General features: G+C 52.8%; 1 protein-coding gene across 1 annotated transcript in view; it reads left to right on the forward strand.

Annotated features, from left to right (window-relative positions):
* The first annotated feature begins 6,702 nt into the window (after positions 1–6,702).
* Positions 6,703–22,084, forward strand: part of NOVA2 (NOVA alternative splicing regulator 2) — a 46,488-nt gene continuing 31,106 nt past the window's right edge. The window contains exons 1-2 of the mRNA XM_067556818.1: positions 6,703–6,917; positions 21,132–21,275. Coding sequence (XP_067412919.1) covers positions 6,746–6,917; positions 21,132–21,275 — 316 coding nt within the window. The 5' untranslated portion in view covers positions 6,703–6,745. The remainder of the gene's footprint in view (positions 6,918–21,131; positions 21,276–22,084) is intronic.

Here is a 22,084-nt window from a genome sequence, read left to right on the forward strand (position 1 = left end):
CAGCCCTCCTGTACTGAGCTAAAGCAGCTTCCAGCCAAGCTGGATTTGGAGCCGTCAAGAGATGGAGAAGCCACCACTTTCCCGGGCAGCTTGTGCCACTGGTTTGTCACCCTCATCATTACAAATCAGGCCTGTATTTCTATTTGGTCTTTGTCTGGGTTACATGCCTACTACTAGACGTCAGTTGAGCGTTGGGGTTTGGGAACCCTGGCCGAGCTCCCTGGAGGGCAGGGTGGTGGAGTGGTCACAGCTAGGGGGGAATGAAAGCCCATAGATGTGGAGCATGGAGTGTGAAATGCAGCAGCGGTGGGCCAATAAGCTGTGGGTCTGGGGTCTAGTCCCAACTGGGCCTCAAGTCACTTTGGGTCACTCTTTTGACAAGTTATTTGTAAAAAGGAGGGGGCAGCTCATCTTCTAGGGAGCCGGGGCCAGGGCTGCTGATAGCGATAGTGAAAGGCAACCCCCACTCAGTAGAGGTGAGATATGAGCTTCTCACTTGTTAGAGTTTCTGCCCTGCAGGCTAGGAGGGGTATCCAGGGCTAGCTTTGTTCTGGGGGGCAGCTGGAAACACGGTGTCACAAGCACGTAATGTGCCAGCATCACGATGACAGTGCCCCATCAGAGCGGAACAAATCACCTCGGGAGGTGCGGGAATCTCCTTCACTGGAGAATTTTAAGAACAGACCCCTGCCAGGGATGGTCTTACGTGGTCTGCCTTGAGTGCGGGGGACTGAACTAGATGACCCACTGAGGTCCCTTCCGGGCCTATACTTCTATGACTCTGTGATATATTAAAAAAAATGGAAGAAAACCGAAGTAAATGAAAAACTGAAGGGTCCGCTGCTGCGAACTGGCATCTTCCTAATTATTAATAATAATCTCAGCTAGCGCTTTTCATCAATAGCTTTCAAAGTGCTTTACAAGCATCATTATCCCCATTGCAAAGCTGGGGAAACTGAAGCACAGGTCAGGGAAGTGAATTGTCCAAGGTCACCCCCCAAGCCAGGCCAGCACTCTATCCACTAGACCACTGTCCTCCTCTCTCTACACTGGTTCCCCGTAGAGGGGTCATGGGGCAGGGCCTGGGTATGGAGAAGAGCTGAAAGCGCTGGGGTGAGCCAGCTCTGCTCCTCTGGCCCAGTGGGACTCTCCACTGTCAAAGTGAAGCTTGTCTGTGTGGGAGCAGAGCGTCCTCAGGGGCCGGTCCCAGCCCATGGCATGAATTCCCCTAGGAGCTAAGAACCATCCCAGACCCCCACCTCTTGTTCCCAGGCATGCTCCTTCCACTGGCCTCCTCTGATATCCACACAGTGCAGTGTGTACATCTAAACCCAAGTACCCTAGCAAAACAACCCACTCCACAACACGCACAATTCTGCCCCTGGGATGGGAACAAACCCCCCAGGGCAGATGTCAGTCACATTGCTGACATTAATGATCTGGAGGATGGGGTAGATTGCACCCTCAGCAAGTTTGCAGATGACACTAAGCTGGGGGAGTGGTAGATACACTCACTGGAGGGCAGGGATAGGATACAGAGTGACCTAGACAAATTGGAGGATTGGGCCAAAAGAAATCTGATGAGGTTCAACAAGGACACGTGCAGAGTCCTGCACTTAGGACAGAAGAATCCCATGCACAGCTACAGACTGGGGACCGACTAGCTAGGCAGCAGTTCTGCAGAAAAGGACCTGGGGGTTACAGTGGACAAGAAGCTGGATATGAGTCAGCAGTGTGCCCTGGTTGCCAAGAAGACTAATAGCATATTGGGCTGCATTAGTAGGACCATTGCCAGCAGATCGAGGGAAGTGATTATTCCCCTCTATTCGGCACTAGTGAGGCCATATTTGGAGTATTGTGTCCAGATTTGGGGCATCCACTACAGGAAGGATGTGGACAAACTGGAAAGAGTCCAGCAGAGGGCAATGAAAATGATTAGGGGCTGGAGCACATGGCTTATGATCAGAGGCTGAGGGAACTAGGCTTGTTTAGTCTGCAAAAGAGAAGAATGAGGGGGTATTTGATAGCAGCCTTTAACTACCTGAAAGGGGGTTCCAGGGAGGATGGAGCTCGGCTGTTCTCAGTGGTGGCAGATGACAGAACTAGGAGCAATGGTCCCAAGTTGCAGTGGGGAAGGTCTAGGTTGGATATTAGGAAAAGCTTTTTCCCTAGGAGGGTGGTGAAGCACTGAAATGGGTTACCTAGGGAGGTGGTGGAATCTCCATCCTTAGAGGTTTTTAAGGCCCAGTTTGACAAAGTACTGGCTGAAAGGATTAGTTGGGGTTGGTCCTACTTTGAGTAGGGGTTGGAGTAGATGACCTCCTGAGGTCCCTTCCAACCCTCATCTTCTATGATTGCTCAGGGCATGACAGGGAGGCGCCCAGATGCTAGGATGATGGGGGATGCATAAGAACCTGGGAGAGCATGAAAGAAATTTAAGATAAAATTTAAGATTTTGCAAGAAAAATACAACAACCAGCCCCTGATTTATGAAGCCTCCTAGACAGCATTTGCTGGAGCGTTTTGCCTGCCGGTTGGGATTGCTATACCTAGAGTGGCAGGCATCTAATGCTGGGGTATCCCAGTGTAAAATGGACAAGAAATAGGAAGTGCCACTGACCAGCAAGCAGGTGCAGAGATGCTGCAATGTCTTGCTGATTCTCCTTTTAGTTACCAGTTCCGCCAGTGACTCCAGTAGAGTTACTCCAGATTCACACCTGGGTCAGTGAGAGGGGTAGCAGCCTCATTGTCTCCAACGAGGTTACTCTGCATTTACACCAGGTTGAATGAGAAGGCTCCAGTGGAGTTACTCCTGATTTATGCCGGGAGAGTGAGAGGAAACATGGAGGGCCAGGGCGGGGTTGACGGAAAACGGCTTTTCTGACCAAATGGAAATCTTCATTAATCACGTTTGGTTTTGCCAGAAATTTTTGATTTCTCGTCAAGAACTGAAAATATTGCAATGGCCCCGCCAGCCCTGCCACCAGCGGCCCACCTCCATGACACCAAGAGGTGTGTTCTGCCTGTCGTTTTACCCACCCTGGCTAGTCCAGGACTCCTACACCTTGCCCTACCATTGCAGGGAATCCAAGGCCATATTGGAGCCAATGGGACCACCCACTTGTCTGAAAGTGTTTCCTAAATCAAGCCCCAAACAGACACTAACAATACCTGAGATCGTTAAAAGGGAAAATCTACTAAAATCCAGTTCACTTCTCACAGTTAACACCCTTCATTTCCCTTTTCTTCTTTAGCATATCCTTGTTAACACCCATGAACTTTCCATACTAGTGTTTCATTCATACCCTCCTCTGTCACCTATAAAGGACCTATGCGTGTCCAGGTACTAACTTGATGACAGAGATACCAACCTTGCTTTCTAAAATCTACCAGACCATGCTGTGAAGCTGTTTGTCATTTTTTTCTCAGTGAAAGGGTTTCCCCATATTTTATTTCACCAGCCTATTGGTGTTGGAGAATCAGGACCATTCCAAAAGTGAGTTAACATACATCTGGCTACTAGCAGTGCTTGATCAGTTAGGCCTTTCCCATGTCAACAGCGTGTTTATGATCCGTTTCACCTACAGGGTCCTTATTACTGCAGGGCATGGGTGTCGGGCACTCCCAGGGATGGGTGTCCACACTTTTGGGGATGGGTGTCGGGCACTCCCGAGGATGGGTGTTGGGTACTCACAGGGATGGGCATCACACACTCCAGGGGATGGGTGTCGGGCACTGCTGGGGATGGGTATCCTCACTCCCGGGGGTGGGTGACGACCAGTCCACGGGATGGATATCAGGCATTCCCGGGAATGGGTGTCTTTACTCCCAGGGAGGTGTCCTCACTCTCAGAGTTGGGTGTCAGTTACTCCGAGGGATGGGTGTCGGGAACTCCCAGGGATGAGTGTTGGACACTCCCAGGGCTGGGTGTCAGGCATTCCTGGGGTTGGATGTCCTCTCTCCCAGGGATGGGTGTTGGGCACTCCAGGGGATGTGCATCCTCACTCCTGAGGATGGGTGTCAGGAACTGCAGGGGATGGGTGTCCTCAGTTTTAAGACATTGCTTTTCGCTGTTTTGGTTTGGTTTTTGTTTTTAAATCATAGAAATATTTTCTGCTAGGTCAAGATTCTATTAACAACATCAAAATATTTGGTGGCATGAAAGTTATCGAAACCCTCAATGTAGAGGAAGAACTACGCGAGGCATTGGATAGATAGATGGATAGATAGATCGATAGAAGAACTGTGTAATCTTGAAACATTGTCTCTCTCATCAACAGGTGTTGGTCCAATAAAAGATATTACCTCCTCCACCTCTCTAATATCCGGGGACCAAAATGGCTACAACAACATTGCAGAGATAGAGGAGGTGGAAAGAGGTGTATGAGGATGGATGGATAGGGATGTATGGTGATAGATAGATTGGGGTGTATAGAGAACGCATAGATGGACTGGGATGTTTTTGGTGGATAGATAGAATGGGGTGTATGAGGATGGATGGGTTGGGATGGGTGGCTGTTTGGGGTGTATATACGGGTGAGTTGGGCTGTATATGAGGGTGGGTGGGAAGGGGTGTACATAGGGATTGGTGGATGGTTGGGGTGCATATAGAGGTAGGTGGGTTGGGGTGTATTTTGGGGGAGCTGGGGTGCACATAGGGCTGGTGCATATTTTGGAGTAGGCTGGGGTGTATTTAGGGCTGGGTGGATGGTTGGGGTGATATTTTGTAGGTGGGTTGAGGTGTATTTTGGGGGTGGGTTGGGGTGTATTTTGGGGAAGATCAGGGTGTATTTTGTGGTGTATATGGGGTGGGTGGATGGCTGGGGTGTATATAGGCATAGGTGTATGGGGTGTATGGGGTGTATTTTGGGGAGAGTTGGGGTGTATTTTGGGGTGGGATGGGGTGTATATAGGGGTAGGTAGATTGGGGTCAGAGCTGTCCCTAGGGTACAGTGAATCAGAGTGACCGCCTGGGTCCTGCGCTTTGGGAGGACCTGAGCTTTGGGGGTCCCCATGCTTTGTGCCAGGACCGGTCGGGAAGTGAGCAGTTGCTGCCATGTAGGCTACAGCTGCCCTTCATCTTCACTGTAACTAGATTTCACCTGTATAAAAATGTTAAGGGTTCATACACAGTGTGATTTGCCCTGGGCCCCACATCCCACTAGGGACAGCCTTGGTTGGGGGTGTATTTTGGAGTGGATTGGGGTGTATATGGGGTAGGTGGGGATGCATTTAGGGGTAGATTGGGGTGTATTTAGAGCTGGGTGGATGGTTGGAGTGCATATAGGGTAGGTGGGTTGGGATGTATTTTGGGGGAGCTGGGGTGCATATAGGGCTGGTGTATATTTTGGGGTGGGTTGGGATGTATTACGGCTGGGTGGGGTGCATAGAGGGGTAGGTGGGTTGAGGTGTATTTTGGGAGTTGGTTGGGGTGTATTTTGGGGAAGATCAGGGTATATTCTGAGGTGTATACAGGGATGGGTGGATGGCTGAGGTGTATGTAGGGTAGGTGTGTTGATCTATTTTTGGGGTGGGTGGTTGGTTGGGGTGTAGATGGGGTAGTGGGTCAGGGTGTATTTTGGGGAGGGTTTGGCTGTTTTTTGGGGTGGGTGGTTGGTTGGGGTGTAGATGGGGTAGTGGGTCGGGGTGTGTTTTGGGGAGGGTTTGGCTGTTTTTTGGGGTGGTTGATTGGGGTGTAGATGGGGGTAGTGGGTCGGGGTGTATTTTGGGGAGAGCTGGGGTGTATTTAAGGGTACAGGGGGGTTGATGCCAGGCAGGGAGGAGAGAGGGATGTTTCGGGGCAGAGAGATGACAGCTGCCCACGCCCCAATATCCTATGCTCTTGCCCCCTGTCCCAGCCCAGCCCGGCCTGGCCCCCCCGACACTCCCCTCCGGCCCCCAGCCGCCTGCCCCAGCTCTGCGGCGCCCCGGACGGGCAGGGACTGTCCCGGCTCGGCCCCTCCGCAGCTGGGCCCGGCTGGCAGCCAATCGGCGGGGCGGGGCGGGGCGGGGGCGTCTCTCCGACGTCAGGCTGGGCTCGGCCGAGCCGAGCCGGCAGCTGGGGCGAGGATGCTGCGCTGGGGACCGGCGGCCGCGCTCTCCGCCTCCGGCTGCAGCGATCGGGAGGGATTTTAGCCCTTCGCATGTGCCCGCGGCCAGCCCCTTCGGCCCAGTCCCCTCCTGAGCTGCTCAACCCCTCCCCCGCCTTTCCCCCCGCCTGTCCCCGGGGGGCTGCCCCGTGAGCCCTCCTGCCTGGGGGAGCGGAGGGTCCTTTGCTCTCTTCCCCGCCGTCTCCATCCTTCCCGGCGCCCTTTGTGCTGTTCCTGCCCAGGCCCCCGCCGCCCACCTTGCAGGCCGGCCTTCCCTCGGGGAGGGGGCGGGAGGGAAGCGGGGGGACCCGGTGCCACCGCTCGTGAGCCCGCCGGCTGGAGCTGCCTCCTTTGTGCACTGCATCAGGAGACTCCTCCCCCCGTGCCCCCTCTGCCCCCCGGGACCCCCTTCTGCCCCCACCCCGTATCCCCCCTTCTGCCCCCCTGGGTCCCCTTCTGCCCCCGCCCTGTGTTCCCCCTTCTGCCCCCCGTTCACCCCCATACATCCCTCCTTTAGCCCCCCCATCCGTGCATCCCCCTCCCCCTCTCTTCTCTACTCCCCCCCCCGCCTGTGCATCCTCCCTCTTCCTCCTCCTCCTGCTGGCGAGCCGGCCGGACCCGGGTTCTCGACTCCGAGCAGGGAGATTTGTCTGAGGATGAAGATGATGGCAGGCGGCTCGGTGCACCAGAACGGCATCTTCTCCGCCTCCCACCAGCAGCCCCAGCAGCCGCCGCCCCCCCACATGGAATCGGACCCCCCCGACTCCAGGAAGAGGCCCCTGGAGACCCCCACCGAGGCCATCAGCACCAAGCGCAGCAACACGGGAGGTGAGCGGCCGGGGGGGGGGGGGGCGAAAGGGGGGTCTGCACCGCCCCACTTCCCACTGCGGAGCCCCCACCAGTGCTACCACAGCAGATTTGCAGCCGGGGGAGTTCTCCATCCCCCCAGCACCCCAACCTGCCCCCTACTGCTCCTTCCCCACCCCAAGGACAGGAGTTGCCTGCTTCTCTCCCCCCAACGTAATCTATCCCCCAACTGTCCCTCCGACCCGCCCACCTGGAGAGGGGGATTCCCACCCATCATCCTGCCCCCCGGGGATGTTGATACCTCCATCCTGCCCCCACCCAAGATGGGGATCCCACCCTCCATCCTGCGCCCGCGGGGATGGAGATTCCCCCCCATCCTGCCCCTCCACCCCATAGATGGAGATGTCCCTCTAGCATTTAAACCCTAATGCTCTGATTCCCCACCTGGAGCTGAGGCCCCTCTGGCCCCCTCCAATCCTAGCGTTAAAAATAATAATGCGGTTGCCCTGAAATGCTGGGTACAGGCAGAATCTGCAGCCTCCAAGCCAGGGGGAGAGATGTGGAATCCCACCCCTCCCCCCCCAAAAAAAATTGCAACAGACATATCTATCTCCAGCTGCAGTGTCAAAATGGAGGCGAAAATAACTGTCCATTTGATAGCGACTTGGTGGGGGAAGATGGGAGGGGGTCACACACACACACACACACAGGCAAAGCTGTCAGATCTCCCCAGCCTTTGCTGGAGGATGTGAAGGGGGCAGAGGGCAGGAAGGAAGCAGCATGGATGCTGGCAGCTGGGGTATTTGAAAGACACTGCGTGCGTGGGGGGGTGGAGAGGGAAGGATGGGCAAACAATACGTGTCCATCGAGAACATCGCTCTTTGGAAAGGGCCAAGGTGCCGGAGCTTTCGCTCTTCCCCCACCAGGGACACCGTGCAAACAGCAAGTGCCCCGCCGGGGAGCTGCAATTTAGCTCGCCACTAGCCCAACCCAAATAGCCCTTTCTCCAAAGCCACCCCGAGCAGGGCTCTTTCGAACATGTTTTCCAAAGCGAAGGAGGAAACTCTCGGGGTTTCTTTTGAAACCCGCTGCACTGGGCGAAGGATGGTGCTGAAATTTCAGGCCCTGCCAGCCTGAGTCGAAACCGAGGGTAATGTCGCTTGCCAGCATTGGGCCAGCACCAGATCCTTTAGATAATTGAGGTGTCTTTGTTGCATGGGATGGGGCAGGTCTTCGTGCGTGTGTGTGTGCGTGCGTGTGTGTCCATCTGTCTGTCTGTGTGTGATCACATCCACGCACACCCACCATAACCCTCATGATGTAATTAACATTTAGAGCTGTTTGCATTTGGCCTCTTGGCAGGGAGCGATAAATATTGCATCTGAACGCAGATTCCTCTAGGGACTCGGCCCGGCGTATTATCATCGCTGTACTGATGGGGCTAATGTGCTGGCAGGGAGGAGATTTCCCAAAGAGGGGCGTGAATTCTAGAGATAAAAGAACAGACACCAGGGTAAAAGAACTGGGGCATCTTGGCTCTGTGGGATGGGCTGGAATGACTGGAGGAGGAGGAAAACGAGACTTTAAGGAATGATCTGAGCTGTTCCCCGGATATTTGGCTGTTGGTTTTTCAGTCCATTTTGGGCTGGTTGCTCTGTTCTTTAGCCGAGGATGGATGTGGGGGGGTCGCATTGATCATGATGGTGCTGAGGGGAGGGAGGGGGGGCTCTTTGGGGATCTGTGATTGGGGGACGTGATGGAGAGAAGGGTGGGATTGTTAGAATCTGGCCTGCGTTGCCAAAAAGACACGGGTTGCCGGGGCAATGCGCAAGAGCGGAGGAGGGGGAGGGATCCCAGCCACGCAGCCAGGGTTAGCTCCCGCGTCAAGCCAGCTGGGATGGGGGTTGCAAGGACAGGTGGAGAGTCCTGGCTCTGAGTGGAAGATGGAGCTGGGAGAGCGGAAATTGGGGGAGGGAGGGTTTGGTATTGTAGAGCCTCGGCCTATTTGGGGAGAGGGCCCCTGCAAACTCAGCCGCTGTGGGGAGAGGGCCCCCCCTCAAAACCAAGTTCCGTTGTAGCTGAACCCCTCGAAGCTCCTGGGTGGCTCTTGGCCCTGGCTGCTGCCAGGCCGGGGGATGGGGAATCAGGATGCCTTCTCGCCCATGGGTCTTCGCTTCCGCAGGGTGGGCGGGGAAGCCATCTTTGCATGATGGGGAAGGGATATTGGCCTGGTTTGCAGTAAGGACATCATCTTGGGGGGCCAGGGCTGATAACAGGACCACAGCCAAAGGCAGGGCAATAAGCAAAGTAGGAGCAGGACCCTGGAGCCAGGATGAAGCAAGGATCCCACAGGCCAGCTGCTGCCCCAGAGGCCAGGAGCATTGGCCTCCTGCCACCCCTGGTGCTAAGGGATTAGCCAGGGCTCCTGGTTCCCATCCCCCAGAGCTAAGACCACTCGGCCGACAGAACAATTGTGGCAGCCTTGAACTTGGATCCATCCAGACTGACTGGGAGGTCCATGTGGCACAGCTGGGCTGGGAGCCAGGGCACAGGAATAGGGGGCTAGGAGCCTGGGGGGATGGGCCTGGTAGCCTGGTGGGGGGCAGCGGCTGGAAACTCAGGGGGGCAGAGTTCCCCCTGGAATGACCAGGATGTTCACCCACCTTGTTGGAAAATCCCTTCCTGACCAGAGGGGGTCCCCCTCAAATTAATTCTGGCTCAGGGATGGTCCCTTGCCTCTCGCCTGCCCCCCAGAGAGGCTCCAGGCATCTCACCGGAGGAGGTAACAGCTAGCTGGCAGCGTAGCGCTTGAGCTGGGATTTTATGGGGGGCAGCCGGCGGGAAGGATGGACGGACTGAGATGTCTGGTTTAGCAATCCGAGATCTGGGGAGAGGGAGCGTATGGCAATCAAAAGGGGCTACTATCAGACCTGCTGGGTACTGGTCCCTGTCCCCATCTTTGGGAACATCTGTGGCAGGGGTGCCAGGGGCTGGGGGACTCCAGTGGACCCAAACCTAACCTACTTACCACCCCCTTCCCTGAGCGGTGCCTGCATGAACCATTCCTTAAAGGAGCAAAATGCTGGGACTGGCAATGAAGAATCTGTGTTTCCAGCCCAGAGACCCCACAACAACAAATTGGAGCTCACAGGTGACTCTCCAATAATAAACTGAGGCTCACAAGACACCCCTAAGTTAACAAGCTGACAAGCAACCCTACCATAACAAACCATTGTGCCCAAACCAGAGCTTGGGAGCTAAACCAGAGGTTATGTGTCACCCTACAATAACAAACCAGTGTTTTCAGAATTTAGGAGCGACCCCGTGATAATAAATTGGAGCTCAGGGGTGATCCTACAATAACAAACCTGTGGGCGCGCCCCAGGAACACTACAATAATAAATCAGAGCTCGCCACTACAATGGAGGGGATAAAAGCCCTACTACTGCTGCAGTTAGTAGCGGAGAGTCCTCGTAAGGACAGACCCTGGGGCAGGAAGCAGAGCGTCATTTCTGTTGAAGGCCGTGGGAGGTGGGATGCAGGTCAGCTGACAGATGTACTGTCTGTGTGTCTTGCATAAAGCCAGGGACTGGTTACTAGGGGTTTTCGAAAGGAGCGCTCCTGAGTGACCCTACAATAACACACCGGTATCCAGGAGAGACTCTACAATTATAAACAGTGTGCATATGGAAAGGGACCATCGGACGTCAGTCTGAAAATGGATTTTGGGAATGGGATCGCAGGGGTCTGTGAGTTGGGATGGTGGGGCAGTGGCAAAACTGGGTGTGGGGAGCCCAGGGCTGGGGTAACAGGGGGCTGTGGGTCGGCATTGAAGGGCACCAGCAGAGCTGGGGCGGGAGTGACCTGGTGCTGCAGGTCAGGACTGAGACAGAAGCTTCCAGGGAATCATTATAAATGATCAGCTCCAAGGCAAACATTCCTTTAGCGCCTCGCAGCTGACACCGCAGGCACCTGAGGAGCTGGGGTTGGGGAGGTGATGGGGGCACCGGCCCCTCATGGGCATCTGTGCTGCTGGGCATGGGAACCCCCAGAGCCTGGTCTCCATCTGGGCAGGGACGTGGGGTTGAGTGATATAAATGCCGCGTTGGTGAAAGAAGTGGAGAGACACGAGAGCTCCCTCACCAGGGCAGGCTGGCTATTCACCTGCTGTGCCGGTGCCCCTCAGTCCTGACCTGCGGCCCCCTGCTAGCCCAGCGCTGCCCCCCCAGCTCTGCCGGTGCCCCTCAGTCCTGACCTGCGGCCCCCTGCTAGCCCAGCGCTGCCCCCCAGCTCTGCCGGTGCCCCTCAGTCCTGACCTGCAGCCCCCTGCTAGCCCAGCGCTGCCCCGCACCCATCCCAGCAGTGCCAGCGCCCATCAGTCCCAACTCACAGCCCCCTGCAAGCCCAGCCCTGAGTTTCTCCTATGCAGACCCTACCAGTCACCCTGAGGGGTGCTAAGCTGACAGCTGAGAATGGCAAATTCATTTCATTTGTGACTCTGCCTGGCATCTAGAGATGACTGGTCGATGCCGAGCCCTCAGACCCTGCACCCCTGGTCTGTTCTCTTCACCAGGGTCCCCAGCTCTGGGGAGGAACTGGGTGGAAGTCAGGATGGCTGGGTCTGTCAGTCTGTCCCAGTAGATAGCAGGGAGTGAGGAGGATCCTCAGGTGAAGATTTGTGGGGCCCTGATCTCTGTCACTGTGTGTCTGGGCAGCGCCCGGTGCGATGGGGTCCTGATCTCTAGGTTCTATTGTAATGGATCGAATTAATAATGAGCAGGAACCGCAGCCCACTGCCCCACATACGGATGCACTTTCCTCATGTGAGTGGAATGTGGGACCTTTGCTTACGACAAATTGAGAGGGGCTGAAAACTCTTAGGGTGGGAGGCAACCTGCACAGCGGCAGGGAATGGGAATAGGACCCTGGAGTTCTGACCTGAAAGTTGTTTCGCGGGATGTCCCTCGCTCACCCAGCAGGGTGCGGGCCCATACTTTCGGGGACATTAGCCCTGATCTGTCACCCCCGCCTCTAGGACTACGCACTGCCTTTCTTAAGGCCTCAGTGCTGAGTGTGGTTCTGAGGCCCTCCCACTGACTGGGCTGGTGTCTGTGCTTTCCATGGGGTCCCAACAATACTGACTTAGGATCCCTGACCCACCATGGCAGAACCCCGATCAGGAGGCCCCAAAGTCCTGGGAGGGATTCAGGTTCAAGTCTCCCAGCGATCAGGAACACAGAGTGGGGACCTGGCGGGGGTCTGGTCTGTGGTCAGGTCTGTAGCAGATGCTGATGCTTTGGGAGGATCAGCTTGGAATCCATTGCCTCCTGTAATGACTTAACTGGCTTAATCAACCCCAGAGGTGCCTCTTTAAGTGGATTTGGGCTGAGAAGCCTCCTTGTCAAGCCTGCTCCAAGGCAGCTCAGGGAGGCTGGAGCTGGAGACATGCCAGCATCTTAGGGTGGGGCATACACCCTGTTGGGAGATGGGCAACGTTGGTCTGCATCTGCTCCCGCCATGGGCACTGGAGTCCCAGCTCTGAGTGGCTTCCTGGACGGGGCTGATGTGAAGCAGCATGGGCCCTGCAGGTGGCTGGGAGATGGACAATCGCAGCCCTGGGGGCATCTGGGGCTCGGTAGAAGGGCTACGCCATTCTCCTGCTGCTTCCAAGTAGCAGAACTAGGAGGCACCGACCATATGAAGGGGAAAAATAGGGGTGACATCACAATAGGGGTTTACTATAGACCTCCAGATAAGGAAGAGGGGGTGGCTGTGGTGATTGTAGAACAAAGGACAGAAATATCCAATACACAAGACCAGGTGGTACGGGGGACTTTAACTACCCAGACATTTGCTGGGGAAGTCACGCTACAAAACTCAAACTCTCCAATAAATTTCTGGAGTGTAGTGGGGACAGCTTCTTGTTTCAGAAAGTGGAGTGCATCTATTTTGGACTGGATTCTGACCAACGGGGAGGAACTGGTAGCAAATCTGAAGCGTGGGTGAAAGTGACCATGAAACGAGAGATTTCATGATTCTAAGGAAGGCAGGGCAGGGAGTGAGAGTGGCAGAATAAGGACAATAAACTTCACAAAAGCAGACCTTAACCAGCACCGAGAACTGGTAGGTGAGATCCCTTGGGAAGTAAATCTAAGGGATAAAGGATTTCAGACGAGATGGCAGTTTCTCAAGGAGACAATATTAAAGGCACAACTGCCAACTACAGCTCTGTGAAGGGAAGATAGGAAGAACAGTAAGAAGCCAATATGGCTCTATCGGGAGTGCTTTAATGACCTGAAAATCAAAAAGGAAACCTACAAAAGGTGGGATTGCTAAGGATGAGTACGAAAGAATAGCACAAGCATGTGGGATAAAATCAGAAAGGCTGAGGTACAAAATGAGTTACACCTAGCAAGGGACGTAAGAGGCACGAAGAGGAAGTTCTTTAAATACATGAGGAGCAAGAGAAAGATGAAGGAAAGTGCAGGTCCTCTACTTAGAGAAGAAGGAGAGCTAGTATCTGATGACTGGTGGATGATGATGATGATGATGGGTGAGGTGTTTAATGCCTATTTTGCTTCCGTGTTCACTAAAAAGGTTAATCATGACCAGATACTCAACACAATTAATAAACCAATAGGGGGGAAGGTACACAAGTCAAAACAGGGAAAGAACAGGTTAAATAATATTTAGCTAAGTTAGATGTATTCAAGCTGGCAGGGCCTGATGAAATTCATCCTTGGGTAATTAAAGAACTAGCTGAAGCAATCTCAGAACTGTTGGCAATTATCTTAGAGAACTCCTGGAGGACGGGTGAGGTCCCAGAGGACGGGAGAAGGGCAAACATAGCACCTATCTTTAAAAAGGGGAACAAAGAGGATCCGGGGAATTATAGACCAATCAGTCTAGCTCTGAAAGATACTGGAACCAATTATTAAACAATAAGTTTGTTCAAACCCGGAGGATAATAGGGTAAGAAGGCACAGCCAGCATGGATTTGTCAAGAACAGATCATGCCAAACAAATCTAATTTTCTTCTTTGGCAGGGTTACTGGCCTAGCGGATGGGGGAAGAAATAGATGTGATATAGCTTGGTTGAATAAGGCTTTTGACACACTTCCTTCATGGCTTTCTCATAAGCAAACTAGGTCTAGATGAAATGACTATAAGGCGGGTGCATAACCGGTTGACGGATCATAGTTCGCTTCCAAACTGGGAAGGTGTATCTAATGGGGTTCCACAGGTATCTGTCCTGGGTCTGGTCTGGTACTAGTCAATATTTTCCTTACTGACTTGGATAATGGCATGATGAGGATGCTTATAAAATTTGCAATTGGCACCGAGCTGGGAGAGGTTGCAAGCACTTTGGAAGACAGGATTAGAATTCAAAATAATCTTGACAAATTGGAGAATTGGTCTGAAATGAACAACATGAAATTCAATCCAGACACATGCAAAGTACTTCACTTGGGAAGGAAAAATCAAATGCACAAATACAATTTGGGGAATAACTGGCTAGGGGACAGTATTGCTGGAAAGGTGCTGGGGTGATATGAGCCAACGATGTGATGCATCTGTGAAAAAGGTTAATATCATTCTGGGTGTATTAACAGGAGTGTCATATGTCAGACATGGGAGATAATTGTCCCGCCCTCCTCAGCACTGGTGAGGGCTCAGCTGCAGTACTGGATCCAGTTCTGGGTACTGCACTTCAGGTAAGATGTGGACAAATTGGAGAGAGTCCAGAGGAGAGCTAGGGCCAGGAGACCCTGGCAACAAAATGAGTGACCGGGCAACAAAATGGCAGATGAAATTCAATGTTGAGAAATGCAACGTAATGCCCATTGGACAACATCATCCGAACTATACATACAAATGATGGGGACTAAATTAGCTGTTACCACCCAAGAAAGAGATCTTGGAGTCATTGTGGATAGTTCTCTGAAAACATCCAGCAGCAGTCAAAAAAGCTAACAGACTGTTAGGAACCATTAGGAAAGGGATAGATGATAAGATAGAAAATATCATAATGCCACTAGATAAATTCATGATGTGCCCACACCTTGAATACTGCCTGCAGATCTGGGCACCCCATCACAAAAAATATATATGAGAATTGGAAAAGGTGCAGAAAAGGGCAACAAAAATTATTAGGGGGCTGGAACGGCTTCCATTTGAGGAGAGATTAAAAAGCCTGAGTCTGTTCAGCTTGGAAGAGAGATGATTAAGGGGGGATATGACAGAGGACTGTAAAATCCTGGCTGGTGTGGAGAGAGTGAAAAAAAAAAAGTGTTATTTACCCCTTCACATAACACGAGAGCCAGGGGTCACCCGATGAAATTCACAGACAGCAGGTTTAAAACAAACACAAGGCAGTAATTCTTCACCCAGCGCACAGTCAGCGTGGGGAACTCTTAGCCAGGGGATGTTGTGAAGGCCAAAACTGTAACAGGGTCCAAAAAGGAACGAGCTAAGTTCCTGGAGGACAGGTCCATCAAAGGCTGTTAGCTAGGATAGTCAGGGATGCAGCCCCCGCTCTGGGTATCCCTAAGCCTCTGACTGTCAGAAGCTGGGGCTGGAGGACGGGATGGATCGTGCAATAATTGCCCTGTTCCGTTCATTCCCTCTGAAGCACCTGACACCGGCCACTGTCAGAAGATAGGACACTGGGCTACGTGGCCCATTGGTCTGACCCACTATGGCCAACCTTATGTTCTAACTGGAGGCTCAGTGGGGCTAAGAGAACAACAGAGCTTTGACCTACCAGCTTGCAGCATGTGTCTCTGTCCATCTCTGTGTCCATCAGTCCTTCCCTCCCTCTATCTGTGGAGCTCCCTGCCACTGGATGCAGTTGGGGATAGGAGTGCGGCAGGATTCCAGATGTTGGTCTGGGTAATGGGAACAGTCCGAGTTTGGTTAATTGGGGAAAAGCCCATCCCTCTTCCTGGGGCATGAGCCCTGACCTGTATCTGACAGGGTTCAGGGTATCTCACAATTGCCCACTAGCTGCAGGTGGTGGCCACTGTGGGTGACAGGACGCCAAGCTAGATGGGCCTATGGCAGGCCATTGATTCCTGTACTCCCTGACAGTCCATTTTGGGTTTCAGTGGTTGTACTGGCGTGGCCGATGCCCAGGATCGCCACTGCTCCTGTAGCAGGCGCCCCACCACGCACTCACTGTGGTGGATGAGGCCTTGAATGAGCTTTGGGCCTGGATAGCCCAGACTTTAGCTGGAGTGTGGGCCTCATCTCCAAAGAGATGTCATGGTAGGCCACATGGCCGCGCCTCACCTGCCCTCCCATTGGTGGCCTCGTGGCAATATCCACTGTCCCGTTGGTGGATCTTATGGCCACATCTCCCCTCCCATGAGTTGTGGAGCGATTCCCTTACCTGAAGTGGCAGAGGGCCGTGTTGTGGCCCCCAAATTCGAAGCCTGCTGACGACTCGGAGGGGGAGAGGGGTCATTGTGCTAGCCTGGAATAGTAACGAGGAAATTATTTAATGTGTAGCTGGGATGATGGGTGTGGAGTTGGCACCATGGAAGCAGCCCACTCTGCCCAGGCCATCAGGTCTGGAAGCTGGGAGGATGCCCAGGCGGACCTGGGGGACAATGGCAGTCCTAGCTGTGTCGTGGGGCTGATGGGCCTCGTTAATGAGGAGTGCACCAGGCCGGCCACTCGGGGACTTTCCATTGTCCTAGGCCTCAAAGCTGAGCAGGGCCAAGCCCGGGACAGTGCTAGTCAATTGGATTGCACGGGCAGATGGCGACATCCTGACTGGGTCCCCAGTAGCCAATAATAGAGTTATGTGAAGTCAAGTAGCAAAATATGCAGATCTCTGCATTGTGATTGGCTCATCAGATGTCTTGTATAAAAATATACACACACAATGTACGCACAATATATCACACTCAATACACAGGTATACAATCACATGCAATGTACTCTCAGTATACACACCCTGCCCACACAATACACACAATCAAAACACACGTATACGATCACATGCAATATACACTCACCACCCACACACTCAGTACGCACACGCACACTCACTCAATACATATGCACACTCGTGCACTGAATACCCACATAGGCTGCAATTTCCCTTGAACTAGGAGAGTAACCCCACTACAGTGAATATGAATTGGAAGTTCAAATCCCTATGCTGCTTTGCAGAATTTGAATGCTAGATGCCAGGTGGCCTGCACCGGCTGTGTGTGGATGGGTTGTGGTCTGTGTTATAACTGACAATGGCAGAGTGGCTGGAGCTGAAGCGAAGGAAATTCAGACTGGAAATAAGATGCATCCTTTTTCCAGGGAGGGGAATTAACTATTGTAACAGCAGAACCAGGAACAGGGCGATTTCTCCATTGCTTGGAAGCTGGGTGTCTCTGCTGTGGCTCGACCAGCAGATTTGGGCTCAATGCAGGAATCACTGGCTGGATTCTCTGGCCTGCATAAAGCAGGTGATCAGATAAGATGATCCGAATGGTCCCTTTTGGTCTTCCAACCTATAATGACACCCCCAATATACACATGTGGGTATAACTGCATCATTTACAGCCACATGCTTATGTGATGAGAATACATCTGTGTATGTATTATACATCTCATCACACACACGTGCATTGCACACACAGTCTACAGGGGGGCTGCAAAAAAGAGAGTTATTTGCATGTGGCACCTCAGTCATTCGCCCCAGCACCAGCTGCCTCAGCAGCCTTGGATTTGCTGCTATTTAAGAGAGCCACATGGAAAAAAGCAACCATGGAGCAGCTAAGGCTGAAATGTTCACGAGCACAACGGCGAGGCAGGGACTGCGTCCAGTTCTGGTCCCCCGTGTTCAAGAGAGAGGAGTTCCAACTGGAGCATGTGCAGAGCAGGGCTGCTGGCTGAGCAGGGGAACAGAGAGCCGATCTCATGAAAGAAGACAGAAACAGCTGGACTTGTTTATCCTAAACACAGGCCAAAAGGGGATCGGGTTGCTCTCTAGAAATATATTGGGGGGCTGGTCTCGATGAATCATAGAATCATAGAAGAGGAGGGTTGGAAGGGACCTCAGGAGTCATCAAGTCCAACCCCCTGCTCAAAGCAGGACCAAACCCAGCTAAATCATCCCAGCCAGGGCTTTATCAAGGCAAGCCTTAAAAACCTCTAAGGATGGAGATTCCACCACCTCCCTAGGTAACCCATTCCAGTGCTTCACCACCCTCCTAGGGAAAAAGTTTTTCCTGATATCCAATTTAGACCTCCCCTGCTGCAACTTGAGACCATTGCTCCTAGTTCTGGAATCTTTTACCACTGAGAACAGCCTAGCTCCATCCTCCCTGGAACCCCCTTCAGGTAGTTAAAGGCTGCTATCAAATCCCTCCCCCCCATTCTTCTCTTCTGCAGACTAAACAAGTGTAATTCTCTGTCTCTCCTCTTAAGACGTGCTCCAGCCCCCTAATCATTTTTGTTGCCATCCGCTGGACTCTCTCCAATTTGTCCACATCCTTTCTGAGTGTGGGGCTCAAAATTGGAAACAATACTCCAAACTTTGCCTCACGAGTGCTGAACAGAGGAGAATAATCACTTCCCTCTATCTGCTGGCAATGCTCCTACTAATGCAGCCCAATACGCCGTTAGCCTTCTTTGCAACAAAGGCACACTGCTGACTCATATCCAGCTTCTTGTCCATTGTAACCCCCAGGTCCTTTTCTGCAGAATTGCTGCCTAGCCACTCAGTCCCCAGTCTGTAGCTGTGCATGGGATTCTTGTGTCCTAAGTGCAGGACCTCATCACTTGTCCCTGTTGAACCTCATCAGATTTCTTTTGGCCCAATCCTCCAATTTGTCTAGGTCACTCTGTATCCTGTCCCTGCCCTCCGGTGTATCTACCACTCCCCGCAGGCTAGTGTCATTTGCAAACTTGCTGATGCTGCAATCTACCCCATCTTCCAGATCATTAATGAAGATGTAGAACAAAACCATCCACAGGACTGATCCCTGGGGCACTCCGCTTGTTACCGGCTGCCCAGTTGATCACTACCCGTCGATCCTGATGATCCAGCAGGCTTTCTAGCCACCTTCTAGTCCATTCATCCAACTCATTCTTCTTTAATTTGCTGGCAAGAATATTGTGGAAGACCATATCAAAAGCTTTGGTAAAGTCAAGATATATCATATCAACCGCTTTCCCCACATCCGCAGAGCCAGTCATCTCATCATAGAAGGCAGTCAGGTTGGTCAGGCATGACCTGCCCTTGGTAAATCCATGCTGACTGTTCCTTATCATCTTCCTCTCTTCCAAGTGCCTCAAAATGGATTCCTTGAGGAACTGCTCCATGATTTTTCCGGGGACTGAGGTGAGGCTGCCCAGTCTGTAGTTCCCTGGATCTACCTTCTTCCCTTTTTTGAAGATGGGCACTAGATTTGCCTTTTTACAATGATCCGGAATCTCCCCCAATCACCACGAGTTTTCAAAGATAATGGCCAATGGCTCTGCAATCACATCAGCCAACTCCCTCAGCACCCTCGGATGCATTGCATCCAGCCCCATGGACCTGTGCATGTCCAGCCTTTCTAAATAGTCCTGATCCTGTTCTTTCAGCTCTGAGGGATGTTCACCTCCTCCCCATTCTGTACTGCCCAGTGCAGTAGTCTGGGAGCTGACCTTGTCTGTGAAGACAGAGGCAAAAAAAAGGCATTGAGTACCTCAGCTTTTTCCACATCCTCTCTCACTAGGTTGCCTCCCCCATTCTGTAAGGGGCCCACACTTTCCCTGACCTTCTTCTTGTTGCCAATATACCTGTAGAAACCCTTCTTGTTACCCTTCATGTCCCTTGCTATCTGCAACTCCAATTGTGCTTTGGCCTTCCCGATTTCACTCCTGCATGATCAAGCAGTATCTTTATACTCCTCCCTGGTCATCTGACCAAGCTTCCATTTCTTGTAAGCTTCCTTTTTGTGTTCAAGCTCACTGAAGATTTCTTTGTTAAGCCAAGCTGGTCACCTGCCATATTGCTATTCTTTCTGCACATGGGGATGACCCAGAAGGCCCCTTCCAGTTCTGTGTCCTAAATTCCTAGGTAGTTTTAGCTTTTTATTACATGTTGGTTTCATTTGTTTCCCCCACGTCCACCCCCTTTGTGTCCTTCATAAATGAGTCCCCATGCCTCAGTTTCCCCATCTCTACAATGCGGATGATTCTACTGACCTCCTTGTAAAGCAGTTTGAGATCTACTGATGAAAGAGCTAGGGATCGTATTCTGTACTTGGGATCATGCCCCACCCCCACACTGGGAAGCAGCACCTCTGTTTGTGATGTGTTTGTACAGCACTGAGTGAGATGACCAATCTTGGGCCCAAAGGCAACATGTGGGTTAAGTGCATGGGATATGTCTCCCACTAGTGACCAGGTGCTGCAACTGCATCTGTCTGCTGCTAACTGCTGGCTCCAGTAATGTCCATTCTATTCTTATCCAGCGCCCATTACTGTGACACCTGACCTTCCAGTTGTGCATTAAGTGGTGTGACTGACAGCTGTCACATGTAGTTCTTTCTCTCCCCTGGGGGTCATTGGATAAGGCCCTGGGGAGGTTTGAATAAGCCTGTCCATGTAACTCAGGCAATGTTTTTTCTTCTTAGCAGTGCAGCAGAGCCAAGGAGCCCCAGTCTTGGACCATGACCCCATTGTGTTGGGTGCTCTACAAACCCAGAAGAGGACTGGGAACCAGGACTCCTGGGTTCTTTCCCCAGCTCTGGGCGGGGAGTGGAGTCCAGTGGTTAGAGCAGCAGGGGCTTGGAGTCATGGCTCCTGGGTTCTCTCCCCAGGTCATGGAGGGGAGGGGAGTCTATTGATTAGAGCAGAGGAGTCTGGGACTCAAGGCATCTGGATTCTATCCCCAGCTCTACCACTGATTTTGGGCAGGTCCCTCCCGGTGGTCATGGTACTGTTGTTTCTTTGTGGAGTATTTTGCAATTGACAGATGAAAAGCCTGGGGAGGGACTAAGCACTGTTGGCATTATTACTCTAGTACTGCAGAGTAATGGCCTGATACTCTGCAGGGTCAGGCAGATGCTGCAATACCCTTTCAGGGAATACTCGGTGGGCAGGCTGGGAAAAATGAGGGGCCTCTAGAAGAGGTGGCTAGCCCCACAGAGCTCTGGTTGCAGTGCTAACTCCCTCCTCTTCCCCCCAATCCTGGCACGGCATTGCTAATGGGTCACTTATCTCCTTTCTGTCCTCCAGAAGAGGGCGAGTATTTCCTCAAGGTGCTGATCCCCAGCTATGCGGCCGGCTCCATCATCGGGAAAGGGGGGCAGACCATTGTCCAGCTGCAGAAAGAGACGGGCGCCACCATCAAGCTTTCCAAGTCTAAGGACTTCTACCCAGGTGAGACTGGCGAGGGGTTCACTCCCGCCTGCAGATCTGAGGGTTGATAACTGGTGGGGAGGAGGGAGGTCAAGACCTTCTCCCCCAATGATATTCCCCTGCTGTGGTGGCTGGATGGGGGAGGACCAGGTTTGCCTTGACGCCTAGGTTCTGGACCCTTGCAGTCTGTCCTGGGGAGATGGGCAAAGGGTGCTGGCCGGGGCAGACTCATGCCATCTGGGTGAGCAGCCTATGCCTGGATTTGGGAGGCCAGGGGGAAAATGCTGAGTACGTAACAGCCTAGCACAGGTCGTACATCTCGAGGCCAGGCTGCCAGTCGTGCTTGCAAGACAGGGGACTGCGTCCTGGCAAGACAGGGGACTGCGTCCTGGCAAGCAGCAGCTCTGGGAAGGGCTCAGGGTACTGGCGGAAGCAAGCTGAGTGTGACCTCCCAGTGTGATGCTGTAGCTACGAGGGGAATGTGGCCGTGGAGAATGTGATCAGGGGATGTCGAAGGGAGCAGGGCATGGCACTGCTGAGACTATTACTGGTTACTGCAGTCAGTTCTGGGATCCACCATTCTCCAAGGATTACGACATCTCGGCCAGGGGTCAGAAAAGGATGATAGGACCAAGCTGGGTGCTGAAAACCTGCCTCAGAGCCAGAGACTGAAGGAGCTGGCTCTAGTTCAGTTATCCCAGAGAAGGTTCAGAGGTGACTGGATCCCAGCACCGGCCTGGGGAAGAGGTTTCTGAGAGCAGAGGCAGATCAATAGCCAACGGCTGGAGCTGAGGCAAGAAATTCAGACTGGAAATAAGGTGCTGACGTTT

This window comes from Emydura macquarii, unplaced genomic scaffold (assembly GCF_026122565.2).
Source record: "Emydura macquarii macquarii isolate MOO-44397 ecotype Brisbane River unplaced genomic scaffold, CSIRO-AGI_Emac_v2 contig_1790, whole genome shotgun sequence".
NCBI lineage: Eukaryota > Metazoa > Chordata > Testudines > Chelidae > Emydura > Emydura macquarii.